General features: G+C 38.8%; 1 protein-coding gene across 3 annotated transcripts; it reads left to right on the top strand.

Moving 5' to 3' along the window:
* The first annotated feature begins 2,667 nt into the window (after positions 1 to 2,667).
* On the top strand, positions 2,668 to 17,308 carry LOC128702473 (protein FAM8A1). Of its 3 annotated transcripts, XM_053796713.2 has the most exons (9): positions 2,687 to 2,785; positions 5,712 to 5,767; positions 6,622 to 6,940; positions 7,151 to 7,302; positions 8,642 to 8,804; positions 10,548 to 10,668; positions 12,132 to 12,264; positions 14,765 to 14,907; positions 16,299 to 17,308. In XM_053796713.2, the coding sequence occupies exons 3-9, from the start codon at positions 6,859 to 6,861 to the stop codon at positions 16,477 to 16,479; spliced, it is 975 nt and encodes a 324-aa protein (XP_053652688.2). In that variant the 5' UTR covers positions 2,687 to 2,785; positions 5,712 to 5,767; positions 6,622 to 6,858; the 3' UTR covers positions 16,480 to 17,308. The 3 variants fall into 3 exon arrangements, with proteins under 3 accessions (XP_053652686.1, XP_053652688.2, XP_053652687.1); XM_053796711.2 differs by lacking the exon at positions 6,622 to 6,940 and having other exon boundaries at positions 2,668 to 2,785; XM_053796712.2 differs by lacking the exon at positions 6,622 to 6,940 and having other exon boundaries at positions 2,690 to 2,891.
* Positions 17,309 to 18,387: the final 1,079 nt, after the last annotated feature.

Below are 18,387 nucleotides of genomic sequence, written 5' to 3'. Positions count from 1 at the left end.
CTTCAAGACCTCTGGTTGTCTTCAAGACCCCTGGCTGTCTTCAAGACCCCTGGTTGTCTTCAAGACCTCTGGTTGTCTTCAAGACCCCTGGTTGTCTTCAAGACCTCTGGTTGTCTTCAAGACCCCTGGTTGTCTTCAAGACCTCTGGTTGTCTTCAAGACCCCTGGTTGTCTTCAAGACCTCTGGTTGTCTTCAAGACCCATGGTTGTCTTCAAGACCTCTGGTTGTCTTCAAGATCCCTGGTTGTCTTCAAGACCTCTGGTTGTCTTCAAGACCCCTGGTTGTCTTCAAAACCTCTGGTTGTCTTCAAGACCCCTGGTTGTCTTCAAGACCTCTGGTTGTCTTCAAGACCCCTGGTTGTCTTCAAGACCTCTGGTTGTCTTCAAGACCCCTGGTTGTCTTCAAAACCTCTGGTTGTCTTCAAGACCCCTGGTTGTCTTCAAGACCTCTGGTTGTCTTCAAGACCCCTGGTTGTCTTCAAGACCTCTGGTTGTCTTCAGGACCCCTGGTTGTCTTCAAGACCTCTGGTTGTCTTCAAGACCCCTGGTTGTCTTCAAGACCCCTGGTTGTCTTCAAGACCCCTGGTTGTCTTCAAGACCCCTGGTTGTCTTCAAGACCCCTGGCTGTCTTCAAGACCCCTGGTTGTGTTCAAGACCCCTGGTTGTCTTCAAGACCCCTGGTTGTCTTCAAGACCCCTGGTTGTCTTCAAGACCCCTGGTTGTGTTCAAGACCCCTGGTTGTCTTCAAGACCCCTGGTTGTCTTCAAGACCCCTGGTTGTCTTCAAGACCCCTGGTTGTTTTCAAGATCCCTGGTTGTCTTCAAGATCCCTGGTTGTCTTCAAGACCCCTGGTTGTCTTCAAGACCCCTGGCTGTCTTCAAGACCCCTGGTTGTCTTCAAGACCCCTGGTTGTCTTCAAGACTCCTGGTTGTCTTCAAGACCCCTGGTTGTCTTCAAGACCCCTGGTTGTTTTCAAGACCCCTGGTTGTCTTCAAGACCCCTGGTTGTCTTCAAGACCCCTGGTTGTCTTCAAGATCCCTGGTTGTCTTCAAGATCCCTGGTTGTCTTCAAGACCCCTGGTTGTCTTCAAGACCCCTGGTTGTTTTCAAGACCCCTGGTTGTCTTCAAGACCCCTGGTTGTCTTCAAGACCCCTGGTTGTCTTCAAGATCCCTGGTTGTCTTCAAGATCCCTGGTTGTCTTCAAGACCCCTGGTTGTCTTCAAGACCCCTGGTTGTCTTCAAGACCCCTGGCTGTCTTCAAGACCCCTGGTTGTCTTCAAGACCCCTGGTTGTCTTCAAGACCCCTGGTTGTCTTCAAGACTCCTGGTTGTCTTCAAGACCCCTGGTTGTCTTCAAGATCCCTGGTTGTCTTCAAGACCCCTGGTTGTCTTCAAGACCCCTGGTTGTCTTCAAGACCCCTGGTTGTCTTTAAGACCCCTGGTTGTCTTCAAGATCCCTGTTTGTCTTCAAGACCCCTGGTTGTCTTCAAGACCCCTGGCTGTCTTCAAGACCCCTGGTTGTCTTCAAGACCCCTGGTTGTCTTCAAGACCCCTGGTTGTCTTCAAGACCCCTGGCTGTCTTCAAGACCCCTGGTTGTCTTCAAGACCCCTGGCTGTCTTCAAGACCCCTGGCTGTCTTCAAGACCCCTGGCTGTCTTCAAGACCCCTGGTTGTCTTCAAGACCCCTGGCTGTCTTCAAGACCCCTGGCTGTCTTCAAGACCCCTGGCTGGTCAGTACCTGTGATTCCTACACTGGTGTACATGCAGCCAGCAGTAACAGCCTGGTATCCATCACGAAGCCTGGTATTATTATTATTATTATTATTATTATTATTATTATTATTGTTATTATTATTATTGTTATTATTATTATTATTATTATTATTATTATTATTATTATTATTATTATTATTATTATTATTATTATTATTGTTATTATTAATATTATTATTATTATTATTATTATTATTATTATTATTATTATTATTATTATTATTATCACAATAATTTAGTAATTAAATTATTTATTTATTAATAATTTATATCGGTAATGGAACAAATATTTAGATAAAAAATAATAAAATAATTTAGTGTCGTTGTCTTCGGTATTGTTTTATGCAATAAAAATTCAGTTTAATGTGGAAATAAAGTTTTTAGTTATTTATTTATTTTTTACTTATTTATTGATAGTGTTAATGGGAGAATTATTAATGTTTATAGAGATAAAAAATAATAAATAGTTTAGGGTCGTTGTCTTCGGTATTTTATTCAGTAAAAATTTAGTTTTATGTGGAAATAAAGTGTTGATTTATTTATTTATTTATTTATTAATTATTTATAATGTTAATGGGAAAATTATTAATGTTTGTTGAGAGATAAAAAAAATAATAAATAATTTAGGGTCGTATTTTTTTATTCAATAAAAATTTAGTTTAATGTATAAATAAAGTATTTATTTATTTATTTATCATTTATAATGTTAATGGGAAAATTATTAATGTTTGTTGAGAGATAAAAAAATAATAAATAATTTAGGGTCGTATTCTTTTTTGCAATAAAAATTTAGTTTAACGTATAAATAAAGTATTTATTTATTTATTTATTTATTAATTCTTAGTAGTAATGAAAGAATTAATAATGTTTATAGAAATAAAAAAAATAATAAATAATTTAGTGTCGTTGTCGTTGTTGTTGTTGTCAGTTAATGGCGACTCAAGTCTCTTATTTAACAGTTTTTATTCACTTTACACTTATATAAGACACTTTATGACCTGTGTTAAGTGTGAGGTGAGTGTCAGGGCGCCTCAGGCACATGATAATGAGGGAGAAGTGGTTTTTAAGGCCGTAAAACTGGTTTATTTGGGGTGGTTTTTACCAGCTTGGAAATAACCAGGTGATTCTCGTCTTGGTTTTTATTGACTTGACACTTATTTAAGGCGGTTTTTTTTTACTTATACTAAGTATGATGTGTCTCAGGGAGGTTTTTAAGAGGTTTATTTGGGGTGGTTTTTAAGAGGTTTATTTGGGGTGGTTTTTAAGAGGTTTATTTGAGGTGGTTTTTAAGAGGTTTATTTGAGGTGGTTTTTAAGAGGTTTATTTGAGGTGGTTTTTAAGGGGTTTATTTGAGGTGGTTTTTAAGAGGTTTATTTGAGGTGGTTTTAAGAGGTTTATTTGAGGTGGTTTTTAAGAGGTTTATTTGAGGTGGTTTTTAAGAGGTTTATTTGAGGTGGTTTTTAAGAGGTTTATTTGAGGTGGTTTTTAAGAGGTTTATTTGAGGTGGTTTTTAAGAGGTTTATTTGAGGTGGTTTTAAGAGGTTTATTTGAGGTGGTTTTTAAGAGGTTTATTTGAGGTGGTTTTTAAGAGGTTTATTTGAGGTGGTTTTTAAGAGGTTTATTTGAGGTGGTTTTTAAGAGGTTTATTTGAGGTGGTTTTTAAGAGGTTTATTTGAGGTGGTTTTTAAGAGGTTTATTTGAGGTGGTTTTTAAAGAGGTTTATTTGGGGTGGTTTTTAAGAGGTTTATTTGGGGTGGTTTTTAAGAGGTTTATTTGAGGTGGTTTTTAAAGAGGTTTATTTGGGGTGGTTTTTAAGAGGTTTATTTGAGGTGGTTTTTAAAGAGGTTTATTTGGGGTGGTTTTTAAGAGGTTTATTTGAGGTGGTTTTTAAGAGGTTTATTTGAGGTGGTTTTTAAGAGGTTTATTTGAGGTGGTTTTTAAGAGGTTTATTTGAGGTGGTTTTTAAGAGGTTTATTTGAGGTGGTTTTTAAGAGGTTTATTTGAGGTGGTTTTTAAGAGGTTTATTTGAGGTGGTTTTTAAGAGGTTTATTTGAGGTGGTTTTTAAGAGGTTTATTTGAGGTGGTTTTTAAGAGATTTATTTGAGGTGGTTTTTAAGAGGTTTATTTGAGGTGGTTTTTTCAAGACTGGAGAAATTCTAGGTAATTCTCATTTTTTTTTTTTCAGTTTATATTGTTTTAAGACAGGTTTCTGACCTTGATCGAGTATAAGGTGCGTCTCGGTGCCGCCACTGGGAAAAATAATAGATAAAAATTTTTTTTTACGACCCTAGAAGAGAATTTTGTGTAGGTTTTTTCAAGGCTGGAAAAAAGCGAGGTAATTCTCTAGTTTTTTATTCACTTTACACTTATATAAAGCCGTTTTTGACTTGTGTTGAGTGTGAAGTGAGTCTCGGGGCCGCTGCGGCGAGATGGTAAACTGTCCGAGGTGGTTTGTGCGACCCTAAAAGAGGTTTTTTAGTTGTGGTTTTTTTTTCAAGACTGGGGATTAACGAGGTAACTCTCGTCTTGTTTTTTACTCACCTGAGACATGTTTTAACCTGTGTTGAGTGTGAGGCGAATCTCGGGGCCGCCACGGGGAAAAATACAGCCTCTCCACGCCTAACGATGTAGTTCCGCTCCCGAGAGTAGGTCGGTAAATGAATTGGTCGTTAAGTGAGGAACGTACTGTAATGGTAGTGGGTTTGTGTCAACCATCGTTAGGTATATTTTTAATGTCACTTTTACACCATTTATAATGTTTCTGGTATATTTTTAAATGTTTGTACGGTGGTTTAACGTACAGCGTCTCCTCACTTAGTGACGTATACTTGTTTATCGATGCCTCGGACTTATGACAGGCTCTCTGAGCAGTATTTATACCTAAATAATATATATTAGAGCTGATTGCCTCTATTCTGTTTATTACAATATACAGTGGTACTTCGGGATACGAAAACCTCGAAACTCGAACAATTATGTAAGTGTATTTATGTAAGTGCTTTTTTAAGTGTATTTTTAGGGTCTGAAACGGATTAATCGAATTTACATTATTCCTTATGGGAACAGATTCGTTCGGTAACGGCACTCAAACAGCCTTCTGGAATGAATTAAGTTCGTATCCCGAGGTACCACTGCACAGTACAGTACTGTGTAAACATTAAAAATATACCAGAAATGTTATAAATGATGCAAATGTGACATTAAAACAATATCAAAGATGGTCGACACAAACCCACTACCATTATAGTATGCTCCTCACTTAATGACGAATTTGTTTACCAACGTATTCTTAGGAACAGAACTCCGTCATTAAGTGAGGAGAGGCTGTACATTAGAAGTGGTTCTTATGACCTTAAAGAAGATTTTTGGTGGTGGGTTTTTTAAGGCTAGAGATAATGAGGTAATTCTTGTCTTTTTTTTTTAGTCACTTTACACTCGCCTGAGACACCTTTTTGATCGATATTGAATGTGAGGTCAGTCTCTAGGCAGCCACAGGGAGATAATAATTGGTCAAAAAGTGGTATAATAATATTTATTTATGCTAATTCTTAAGGTTCGTTGCATTTATTGTTTCTTAATTTTTATCGTTGTTCAGTATTTATTGTGTTATATACATATATTTATTTTTTTATGTGTGATCAGAATGATGTGTAAATGATGCCTAGAATCAATGTGTTCAATCTATCAATCTTCAAGATTGATAGACTGATCACATCGATACCAGACTGAGGGACTGTTTACCTCAAATTCCTCCTTTTCCACCATTCTTCTCTGTATTAGACTGATGAAGCCACTGTCTGGAGAAACATTTCCTCAGTAAAGATTCGTAAACATTGTGCACGTGTCTTACTCTTCAAAAATCACAACTACCTTCATAAAACAACAGCACATAGGTAAATAAGAATGACGAAGTTTTTCATGCTTTTTATCATGTCCGCAGGTGTGTCACGATGGCATCGCACGAGGAAGTTCCTGCGTCGTCAGGAGCCAGAAAAAGTGAGGTTTAACCCCACCATCTTTCATATTTTGTACAGGTGCTCCTGGACTTACAATGGGGTTACATTGCGATGAACCCATCGTAGGTTGAAAATATTGCAAGTTGAATATGAATATATGATAAATAAATAAGTTATTGTCACTGAATAAGCAAACAAAATAATTACCGTAAATAACTAAATACCAGTACTGAAAAGTCAGTAAATGTACAGTACTGTACAGTGCTTTACGATGGCGTGAAGTCGAAATATCATAAATCTATACACAAATAACCCGCACATAAAAGAGAGAAGCTTACAACGATGTTTCGGTCCAACTTGGACCATTTACAAAGCCACACTAACCAGAAGTGGAGCAGGACGGCTGGTTAGTGTGACTTTGTAAATGGTCCAAGTCGGACCGAAACATCGTCGTAAGCTTCTCTCTTTTATGTGCGGGTTATTTGTGTATCGTTCCAGTCATGGTATTGTGCCTTTTTTTGTTATCATAAATCTAGCCTTCATAGAGCAAGGAGCATCTATTGTTCTCTGTTATTGTAAATTCGATTAAAAAAAATGAATTCAAAATTGAATAACGCATGGAAAGTCTTCATAGTACATGCTATTCAATTTTGGATACATTAGGGCCCCACCTGTTCAGCAGGTTAGGTTCCAGGCTACTGCTGTAAAGTGAAACACAGTGTATTTTTTTTTTTTTCACTTTCAAATGCATATAAAAGCCTGATGACATGTTTACACTATCATATATTAAATGAGTAATAGAGCTAGGCCTAAAAAATGCATGTACAATACACACATTACTCGCCTTAAAATATTTTCATCCCTAGCTCATAGTGGTGAATGTATTTATTATAGGACGTGTGAATAAAGTGTAAAGCAGGGCCCGCCTGTATGTAGAATAGTGGTATAAGAGGACTTACTGTATTGCCTGAAGAGAGGGAAGGGAGCTGCACCTCTCTTTGAAAAGAAACGAGATCAAATAAAGATGTGAAGAACACACCAGGCATCTTTACTGACGATTGTAAGTCATCTCTGTAATCGACTGAAGAAGCCAGCAGTGCAGCTGAAACGGTTTGTCGATAAAGGTCCCTCATGTGTGTGAAAAAGGTACTCTGTGTACTGTTCAAGACTTATAAGAGGAAAAAATTCTCTACAAATGGCCTCTTCAGTCCAGGTGACATTTTATTTTTAAATTATTATGACCTTTACAACAGTGACATTTTCCACATGATGTTGTTGCTATGATTTACTTTGAAAGATGTCTAGGGTTACATGTTCCTCATTCAAAATTACCTAGCAGTGTACATGTATCTCTCACAAAGATACCTAGTGTTGGACACGTGTCTCACACATGGTTATTTGTCTCACTCATTATGTGTCTCAGGACAGCGTGTGGTGGTGGTAACAGAGTACGAGGGAGAGTACCACACTGCGGGAGAGTACGCGTTGGCCCTGCGGGCCTGGATGAATCACCTGTACCAGCTACAGTGTGTGGTGGCCACCTTTCCCTACTTTCTGGCCTCAGTCCAGTCCCAGGTGAGAGTTCGTGGGGTGCGTGTTGTGTAACCACCAGGAAATGTGTTTTGAAAGCCCCTATATATATGCAGAGCATTTCTGGCAAACTTAAGACTAACTTAACCCTTAAACTGTCCAAACGAAGATCTATTTTCACGTGCATAGCGCTCCGAACCTAGATCTACTTTTTTTTTTACATGTCTTCAGATGTAAAAAAATAAGGTCGGAGCGCTACGCGCATGAACGTAGATCTTCATTTGGACAGTTTAAGGCTTAAGATTAATAAGTCAATAACAATGAGTAATTTTGTATATACAGTCGCATGGGTGAGTGTAAGTACAGTGGACCCCCGGTTTACGATATTATTTCATTCCAGAAGTATGTTCAGGCGCCAGTACTGACCGAATTTGTTCCCATAAGGAATATTGTGAAGTAGATTAGTCCATTTCAGACCCCCAAACATACACATACAAATGCACTTACATAAATACACTTACATAATTGGTCGCATTGGGAGCTGATCGTAAAGCGGGGGTCCACTGTATAAGTTTAGGAGTTTACAGTGAATACAAGAGAATTGAATATTCTGTTAATTCATGCTATACAGACATAGATTTTGGAGTGGTAAATTTTTAATTATTCATTATTTTACATTATTACACAAGAGAGGTAGTCAAAAATTTTTAATAAATTTATAGTAGAGAGATAGTATAATAACAAAGTATTATGATTAGTACAGTTTACAGTGTTACAACAGTACAATTTTAAGTGTGTATTAATATTTTAGATTGATTTAGGGGTCTTAATTGGGATTTGGATGGGGAAATGGAACAGAATTCTTTCTCCGTAAGCCATGCATGTCATAAGAGGTGACCGATATGCTGGGAGCGAGGGGCTAGTAACCCCTTCTCCTGTATACATTACTAAAATTAAAAAGAGAAACTTTTTTTTTTTTTTTGGGTCACCCTACCTTGGTGGGATACAGCCGGTGCGTTGAAAGAAGAATAATTAGGATTTCTTGAGTAGTTTCAAACTGGTTTCAGACCGGGCCGCGGGGGCATTGACCCCCGGAACTCTCTCCAGGTAAACTCCAGGTAATAGTGTTGGTATAGTTAAGTTTGGGAGACGAGATGATTTTTAATTATAGCTCTAAATTGACTGGTAGACAGGGGACCTTTTGCTGGTTTAGTTCGGATCTTAGGGCCCTTTATGTGCATTATAGTTTTGCATAGGGGGAGATGGATATGAGGGATGTCAAAGTGAGTTTTGTGGCTTGTGTTGTGCCTGTGTGTGTTCTGTTTTTCTGAGAGCAGGAAGAGCCCTGGTGTCCTGTCCATCTAATTCTCTTCCGTAATTTCAGACTACCACTTACGGCGGAGTTGAATCTTTTACAACCACTGCACAGACGTCTACTCATCAACTACAGCCTCGACCAGAGCCTGCACCGAGGTTGTCTGCAACACAGCAGCAGCAACAGCAACAGCAGCAACAACAGCAGCAGCAACAGCAACAGCATCAGAGAGGTATCAATTATTTCTCCTTGCTCCTTTCCTTTATTCTCTCTGCCTACTCCTCTTCTTTCTACATAATTACAGGTGCTCCTGACTTATGATGGTTCAGCTTCGAATATTTCAACTTACGAAGGTGCAGCAGCAATTACTTTGGAGATAAATCTTAAGATAATTCTCCAACATGGAGGCAGCAAGTCCCTAACTTGTATTCGGTGGGAGACGGCCGACTTGTTGAAAAAAAAAAAATAATTTATTTACTTATTCAGTGACAGCACTTATGTATTTCTTTCCTTTCAACACACCGGCCATATCCCACCAAGGCGGGGTGGCCCAAAAAGAAAAACGAAAGTTTCCCCTTTAAATTTAGTAATTTATACGGGAGAAGGGGTTACTAGTCCCTTGCTCCCGGCATTTTAGTCGCCTCTTACAACACGCATGGCTTACGGAGGAAGAATTCTGTTCCACTTCCCCATGGAGATAATAGGAAATAAATAAGAACAAGAACTAGAAAGAAAATAGAAGAATACCCAGAGGGGTGTGTATATATATGCTTGTACATGTATGTGTAGTGTGACCTAAGTGTAAGTAGAAGTAGCAAGACATACCTGAAGTCTTGCATGTTTATGAGACAGACAAAAGACACCAGCAATCCTACCATCATGTAAAACAATTACAGGTTTTCGTTGTACACTCACTTGGCAGGACGATAGTACCTCCCTGGGTGGTTGCTGTCTACCAACCTACTACCTAGGTACTTATGTATTTACCTGTTCATTTAGCACATCATATTTGTATTCGACTTATGATATGCAGTGCACTTTGTGAAGGGATGCAGGGAAGCCAGTTAGCCGGACTTGAGTCCTGGAGGTGGGTAGTACAGTGCCTGTACTCTGAAGGAGGGGTGGAGATGTCTGCTGTTTGGAGCGACATCCAAACTGTTGTATCTGAGTGAAAGTGTTTCTTTTTCAGAGCACCCTGCCTCAGTGGGAGACAGCAACGCATGTTGAAACAAAAACTGCGTTGTATAATGTTTATAGTAGTTTATACCAAATGTTACGACTTTGATGTCGTAAATTAAATAAAATGTTCCTGGCTCCTAAAGGCTGCTCCTGTCCTGGCCACTGCCTGACTGACAGGAATAAAACGCGTTCACTTTCCGTATACTACACGGAAAATAACATGATACACCTACCATCCGACTTACGACCTGCTCGACTTATGACCACTCGACTTACGACCGTGTTTTTTATGCCAAATTTCTGGGAAATAAACAAGTATTTGTGTTGTACACAGTGTTTATCCTAAACCTTACAGTATAAAATACAGTACTAACGACATAAAAAGTAAAGTAAAACATGAAATACCAAAATAAAACAATAAAATAGTCATTACAAAAATGTTTTGTTGATATTCAGTAGTAAAGTTCGACTTACGACCATTTCGACTTACGACCGGTTTCTCGGAACTGAACTCGGTCGTAAGTCGGATGGTAGGTGTATATGGAGCATTATTTCTTGTATAAATTTTACTGTAGCACACTGCGTAACACCAACACAGTAATGTTTATAGTAGTTTATACCAACACTATAATGTTTATAGTAGTTTATACCAATGCTATAATGTTTATAGTAGTTTATATCACACAGTAATGTTTATAGTTTATACCAACACTAATGTTTATAGTTTATTCCACTTTTGTTTTTACACTAGGTCGACCTTGTATAAACATTAATTGTTTACATTTTGTGCACTCAGGAGTGGAGTACACGATCCCGCCACTGTGGAAGAGACTCATCGCCGAGGTCATAGACTTCCTCCTCCTGTTTGCTATCAAGCTGGCTGTCACCTTCGCTGCCGTCGACGCCTTCGATCTGCTGTGCGTTTGTGTTCTCTCGAGTGGTTCTCGCTGGTATGATGGTACCACAAGCTGTGGATAAATAGATAAATAAATAGATAAAAACTTTACTTTCACAAGATATGGGTGGTCTTTGACTTACAATGGGGTTACGTCCCGACGACCCATCATAAGTTGAGAATATCGTAAATCGAGAATATCGTAAGTCAAAAATATCATCAGTCGAAAATATCATAAGTCGAAAATATCGTAAGTCAAGAATGAATATGAATATGATGTGCTGAATAAATAAACTACTGTCACTGAGTAAGTAAATAAATAATTACTGTAACTAACTAAATACCAGTATTGAAAAGTCAGTAAATGAATACTAGTTAGGGACTTAGCCCTTCATGTTGGGTAGTTATCTTAAATTTCATCTCCAGAGTAATTGCTGCTGCACCATCGTAAAGTTGAAATATGGTAAAGTCGAACCAGCATAAGTCGAGGACCACTTGTACACAGTTTTTAGAAGATTGTGACATTCGATAGAACTCTGGCATTTCTGGCAGACTTATGAAGCTACTCATATATTTTCTTCAATAAAATTAAAATCTAATTTTTATACACCATAGAGAGGTCAGCATGGGCCACCACTGTGACCACTACAGTAGTTAACGCACTGGTCTGGAATTTTTAAGACTGACTCACCATGGATTCAAACTTCACTCGTTCCATGGTTTGCAATCTTGTTACGATTTTATGAGTGGTGGTGGTGACTTTGAGGGGACTTGAGCTAGAGTTCCACACAGCCATGCTGGTGGGAAATTCGTCTGTAAAAACTTGCATTTGTGGTCACAGTGGGACCCATGCTAACCTCTCTATGGTGTATAAATGTACCTAGCTGGATGAATCTTATTATAGCAAGCTGGCCCAGTGGCTTACGTACTGGTCTGGGGTTTTCTGATTCACTTGCCGTGAGTTTAATCCCCACCTGTTCTGTGGTTTGTTTGCAACTGCATTATTGTGTTTTTGCGAGTCAGGAATTTTAATTAAATATTGGTGACTGTGGGCAGACAGATTCCGAATTCTTAACATTTGAACAATTACCAGAGGTATATTATGTTCTTAAGATATTGGCAGTTTGGAGGGATATGTTGTGTATCTCTATACGTATATGCTTCTAAACTGTTGTATTCTGAGCACCTCTGCAAAAACAGTGATAATGTGTGAGTGTGGTGAAAGTGTTGAATGATGATGAAAGTATTTTCTTTTTGGGGATTTTCTTTCTTTTTTGGGTCACCCTGCCTCGGTGGGAGACGGCCGACTTGTTAAAAAAATAAAAAAAAAAGTGATGGTACTATTTTAGGTACAACTGTTCAATTTTTTAGGTACAAATGTTATTTATTTTTAGGTATGGATGTTGATTTCTTATTTTTAGGTATGAACATTAGATTTTTTTTGTATCTCATAGAAATGCCAAGAAATCATATTGTTTTCAACAGAAGTGACATCGAAAAGTACGACTTTGAAAACCTGGGTGCAGACATCATGTCAGATTACAAAATGGCGCTGGACATGACGTCGGAAATCCTTGTACTGGAGCTCATACATCGTATTGGTACCTGTGTTTTTGAGGTGAGTTTCTCTTTCTCTTTCACGATTACCTTCACAAAAATAATAATAACTAATAATAATAATAATAATAAATGGGATTAGGTCAGGGGTTTCAAATAGAGTTAGAGCTAAAGAAGGAGTAGCAATAATGTTGAAGGATAAGCTATGGCAGGAAAAGAGGGACTATAAATGTATTAATTCAGGTAGTGAGAGTAATGGTGGTTGGGGATTTTAATGCTAAAGTGGGTAAAAATGTTATGGAGGGAGTAGTAGGTAAATTTGGGGTGCCAGGGGTAAATGTAAATGGGGAGCCTTTAGGTTGGTAGACAGTAACTGCCCAGGAAAGTACTACTGTCCTGTGGTAGTAGGTTGGTAAACAGCAACCACCCATAGAGGTACTACCGTCCTGTGGTAGTAGGTTGGTAGACAGCAACCACCCAGGGAGGTACTACCATCCTGTGGTAGTAGGTTGGTAAACAGCAACTACCTATGGAGGTACTACCATCCTGTGGTAGTAGGTTGGTAGACAGCAACCACCCAGGGAGGTACCACAGTCCTGCCAAGTGAGAGTATAAGAGAAGCCTGTATTGTTTTACATGATGGTAGGATTGCTGGTGTCTTTTCTCTGTCTCATAAACATGCAAGATTTCAGGTACATCTTGCTACTTCTACTGACACTTAGGTCACACTACACATACATGTACAAGCATATATATATACATGCACCCCTCTGGGTTTTCTTCTATTTTCTTACGAGTTCTTGTTCTTGTTTATTTCCTATTATCTCCATGGGGAAGTGGAACAGAATTCTTCCTCCGTAAGCCATGCGTGTTGTAAGAGGCGACTAAAATGCCGGGAGCAAGGGGCTAGTAACCCCTTCTCCCGTATAAATTACTAAATTTAAAAAGAGAAACTTTCGTTTTTCTTTTTAGGCCACCCCGCCTTGGTGGGATACGGCCGGTTTGTTGAAAAAAAAAAATACTAACTTGTAAAATAATAATAAAAAAATAGTGACGTGTAAAATAATAATAATACGATGTAAGCAACAGCTTTATGCCTCCATTAGCATATACACATTAGTTTTTTTTTTTTTTTTTTTGCACACCGGGCCATCCCCGACCAAGGCAAGGTAATCTGGAAAAGAAGAAACACTTTAGCTATCATTCATGCAATCACTGTCTTGCCAGAAGTGTGCTGATATCACAGTTCAGATGACCCTCTGAACTGCACCAGGCTTGTGTAAGAGTTAGATAGGAGTGAGTGGAGGCAAGTGACCTCTATGATTTGACATGCTGTTGGAGTGTGAGTGGAGCAACATGTTAATATTTGTACTAAATGACACAACTCCACATATTTATACAACTGTGTTGAAGAGTTAGACATGTGCAACATCTAATGGCTTTATCAATACAATATACAAGGACATAATATTTTTTTTAACACAGCTGTTTCCCACCAAGGCAGGGTGGCCTAAAAAAGAAAAACTTTCACCATCATTCACTCCATCACTGTCTTGCCAGAGGCATGCTTACACTACAGCTATAAAACTGCAACATTAACACCCTGTAAAAGATTAAAAAACCCTGTAAAAGACTGTAAAAGTATTTACAGGTAGTCTTCTACTTACAATGGGGTTACATTCTGACAAACCCATCGTAAGTCAAAAATAATGTAAGTTGAACTTGAATACACTAAATCAATAAGTAAATAAAGATGGTCCTCGACTTAAGTTGGTGCTACGCTCCGATGAGCCCATCCTAAGTCAAAAATAACGTAATTCAGATATGAATACATGGTAAATAAATAACTTAGTCACTGAATTAGTAAACAAACGAACAATTACTGTAACGAACTAAATGTACAAGTTATGGACTTGTTACCTTCATGTTGGGTATTTATCTTAAGTTTCATCTCCAAAGTAATTGATGCTGCACCATCGTAAAGTTGAAATATTGTGAGCTTAGGAGCACCTGTACAAGGACATAATGTGAGGACTGTAGAAGCACGGTAGAACCCCATAGCTGCGGATTCAGTTTCCGCGGTTACCGTTATCCATGGTTTACCATATCCCAATAATGACCTTTAAGCTTAATAATGGCCCAAAAAGTGCAAAAGTAGTGATGGTGGCAGTTCTTCAAAGCCTAAGAGAAGCCATAAACTGCTTCCCATCTGTGAAAAAGTGACAATTCTCCACTTACTGTATGTAATTTATTAATTAAACTTTATCATAGATATGTTTGTAAACGAAATTGACTTGTATATAGGGTTTGCTACTATCCGTGGTTTTGGGCATCCACGGTAGGTCTTGGAAAGTATCACCTGTGGATACAGAGGTGCTGCTGTATATACTGCTGTATATACAGCAGCACCTCTGTATATACTGCTGTATATACAGAAGATGAGGTAATCAGTCCCTCAGCCTAGGAGCAGGTGATGACCACCATAGTCTTGTTGCACACTTGTCTAAGTCTTCATCTTGTTGGTATTGCATACCATTCATTTACAAATATGTTATGGGCAGGCTCTGTGTTTACATCGCGGCTCTGGGGGAGCAGGAGGTGCGACGCCAGGCAAAAAGCTGGTAGGCCTAAGGGTGGTGCGCTGCGAGTGGGTGGCGCCAACCGCAGCTGACCAGGCGTTGGTGTACCCGGCTACTGACCTGGGGTAGGGCCACCAGGGCACTTTAATAATACAAAATAATAATAATGATAATACTGTATTTCAGCATGATACAATGTACAATAATGCTTGACATAATACAGCATACAATGATGCCTTATATAATAGTGTACAGTGATGCCTGACATAATACAATGTTTGTACAGAGACAGGCAACATTTAGTCATACATGCAGGACGTCCATAGTTATGCAGAGCATTTCGGGCAAACTTAGGCCTATCTTAAGACTACAACATCAGTGATTATCATTTGCATATATTTATGGACAATACAAGAATACAAACAGAAAATCTAGTCTTTACAAATAGAAAAAAGAAGCGGCCAGCCAGTGATAGTTAAAATACCTCTGTAAACATTTAATATTAACATCACTCTTAATTTCTTGCAATCCCACTGAATTAGTGAGGTAAATTAAAATATTTTGTATCAAGAAGGCAAACGAATGCTGACTTGAGGATGTTAAAAAATATGGACACCTTCGTTGTTTTGGTCCTCGGACCTTGATCAAGCTCCAAGACCAAAACATCTGAGTTAATGTATGTGCGTCCATTTTTTATACACAAATAACCTGCACATAGAAAGAAATTTACAATGACATTTCGGACCAACTTGGACCATTAACTAGTTGCACCATTAACAAGCCACACCATTAACTAGCCATACCATTAACTAGTCACACCATTAACTAACACCATTAGCTAGTCACACCATTAGCTAGTCACACCATTAACTAGTCATACCATTAACTAGTCACACCATTAACTAGTCACACCATTAACTAGTCACACCATTAACTAGTCACACCATTAACTAGTCACATCATTAACTAGTCACAACATTAGTCACACCATTAACTGGTCACTATTAACTAGTCACACCATTAACTAGTCACACCATTAACTAGTCAGACCATTAGCTAGTCATACCATTAACTAGTCACACCATTAACTAGTCACAACATTAGTCACACCATTAACTAGCCATACCACTAACTAGCCACACCATTAAATAATTACAAGTTTCTCTTTCCTTTGTGTGGGTTGTTTGTGTATTGTTCCAGTCACGGTATTGTGACCGTCCATTCATCTGCTTTTCACGGCTAGTGCTTCCATTCCCATCAGAGCAGTGAATGGAACATGCGTGCAGGGTGTGAAAATATTGTACAGGAAGCCCTTGACTTATGAACACATTGGGGACCTCCTGAATTATGTATAATATTCATAATACAGGAAGTCTTCAGGTTATGAACACGTTGGGGATCTGTATTGTGTATAATAATGGTATAATATTGTGCACAATAATGATATAATGATATGCACAATACAGACAATTATCAACGTGTTTGTAAGTATTGATGATATTTCCTCTGCTTACAGGTTGGGTCGTGCAGTTGTCCGGTCAGTAGTGAAGAACTTCTCGCTCACGTTCCTCTTTCCTATCTGCTTCATGCTGTTTTCCTTCCAACATAACCGCACCGTGTACGACATTGTGGCCGGTTCGGTGGTCGTCGAGGAACGTACGGTGCGAAGGCGCAGGAATAACAACAACGCCATTTAAAGGCGTTTCATGTTTTACCCTTGCTGTGTCACTTTTGTACATTCGTGTTGCACTCGTTGCAAGAGTGTGTGTGTGTGTGTGTGTGTGAGAGTATGTTTTATTGTGGTCACTGTTCATATTCTGTACTGACTCAATCTGATGCCATGTCATATAAGTTGTATCATGTATGTGTAGAAATAAAGACTAGTGCTATATATTTTATTTTTAATACACTGACTGTCACCCAATGACGCAGGGTGACCTAAACAGAAAAACAAGTTCTTGGTTTAAAATTTAATCATTTGTACAGAAGGGGTTACTAGCCCCTTGTTCCCGGCATTGTAGTTGCCTCTTAGGATACGCATGGCTTACTGAGGAAGAATTTTGTAAATTATATGTGCAGTAATTGTCTATTTAAGTTTCCTGTGGATTGAGCACCAGCTCTTGGCCCATATTCCTCCATTCTATAGTAAATTATATATTGAAATTACCTAATTAAATTTGCTGGGAGTCGAGCACCAGCTCTCAGTGCCACCTCACATGACTAACTAATGCGTTTGAACCCTATCATGTATTACTTTTGAACCCCCTGTACCGCATTCAATTGTATAATTCTCATTTTTCCTTCATGTCAGAAAAAACACATTTTGTTTTATATTCAGTCTCTCTTGTGAGATCCTTTAAATATTTTGTACATTTCCTCGGCCTATGGCTTTTCTAGGCCTCCCTAAATGTTGGCTGAATTGGCAAAGTGCCTCTCAGTTTCAGTTACGAGGTTGAAATCGAAGAATTTGAAATGTTATATCCGGGAAACAAACTTTTTTCTTTCTAATAAATTAATTTTTACGAAGTTGTGTAAATTGTGATTTACCTACCAGTGTAAGATGTTATTTACAAAAGTTTGTGTAAAGTATTATGTATTTACGTCACAAAAATTTCTGTAAAAATATTTACGTTAGAAAATAGGTATGTGGAATGGATCATTTACAAGTAAATGTAAAAAAAAGTGTGAATAGGATCTGTTATGTTATATACAGTGCCTGTACTCTGAAGTACAGTGCCTGTACTCTGAAGTACAGTGCCTGTACTCTGAAGTACAGTGCCTGTACTCTGAAGTACAGTGCCTGTACTCTGAAGTACAGTGCCTGTACTCTGAAGTACAGTGCCTGTACTCTGAAGTACAGTGCCTGTACTCTGAAGTACAGTGCCTGTACTCTGAAGTACAGTGCCTGTACTCTGAAGTACAGTGCCTGTACTCTGATGTACAGTGCCTGTATTCTGAAGTACAGTGCCTGTACTCTGATGTACAGTGCCTGTACTCTGAAGTACAGTGCCTGTACTCTGAAGTACAGTGCCTGTACTCTGATGTACAGTGCCTGTACTCTGAAGTACAGTGCCTGTACTCTGAAGTACAGTGCCTGTACTCTGAAGTACAGTGCCTGTACTCTGAAGATGTAGTACAGTGCCTGTACTCTGAAGTACAGTGCCTGTACTCTGAAGTACAGTGCCTGTACTCTGAAGTACAGTGCCTGTACTCTGAAGTACAGTGCCTGTACTCTGAAGTACAGTGCCTGTACTCTGAAGTACAGTGCCTGTACTCTGAAGTACAGTGCCTGTACTCTGAAGTACAGTGCCTGTACTCTGAAGTACAGTGCCTGTACTCTGAAGTACAGTGCCTGTACTCTGAAGTACAGTGCCTGTACTCTGAAGTACAGTGCCTGTACTCTGAAGTACAGTGCCTGTACTCTGAAGTACATTGCCTGTACTCTGAAGTACATTGCCTGTACTCTGAAGTACAGTGCCTGTACTCTGATGTACAGTGCCTGTACTCTGAAGTACAGTGCCTGTACTCTGATGTACAGTGCCTGTACTCTGAAGTACAGTGCCTGTACTCTGAAGTACAGTGCCTGTACTCTGATGTACAGTGCC

Source organism: Cherax quadricarinatus, chromosome 98 (genome assembly GCF_038502225.1).
Source record: "Cherax quadricarinatus isolate ZL_2023a chromosome 98, ASM3850222v1, whole genome shotgun sequence".
In the NCBI taxonomy this organism is placed as follows: Eukaryota; Metazoa; Arthropoda; class Malacostraca; order Decapoda; family Parastacidae; genus Cherax; species Cherax quadricarinatus.
The sequence above is the reverse complement of the archived record's forward strand: the minus strand, read 5'-3'. Positions and strand labels throughout refer to the sequence as shown.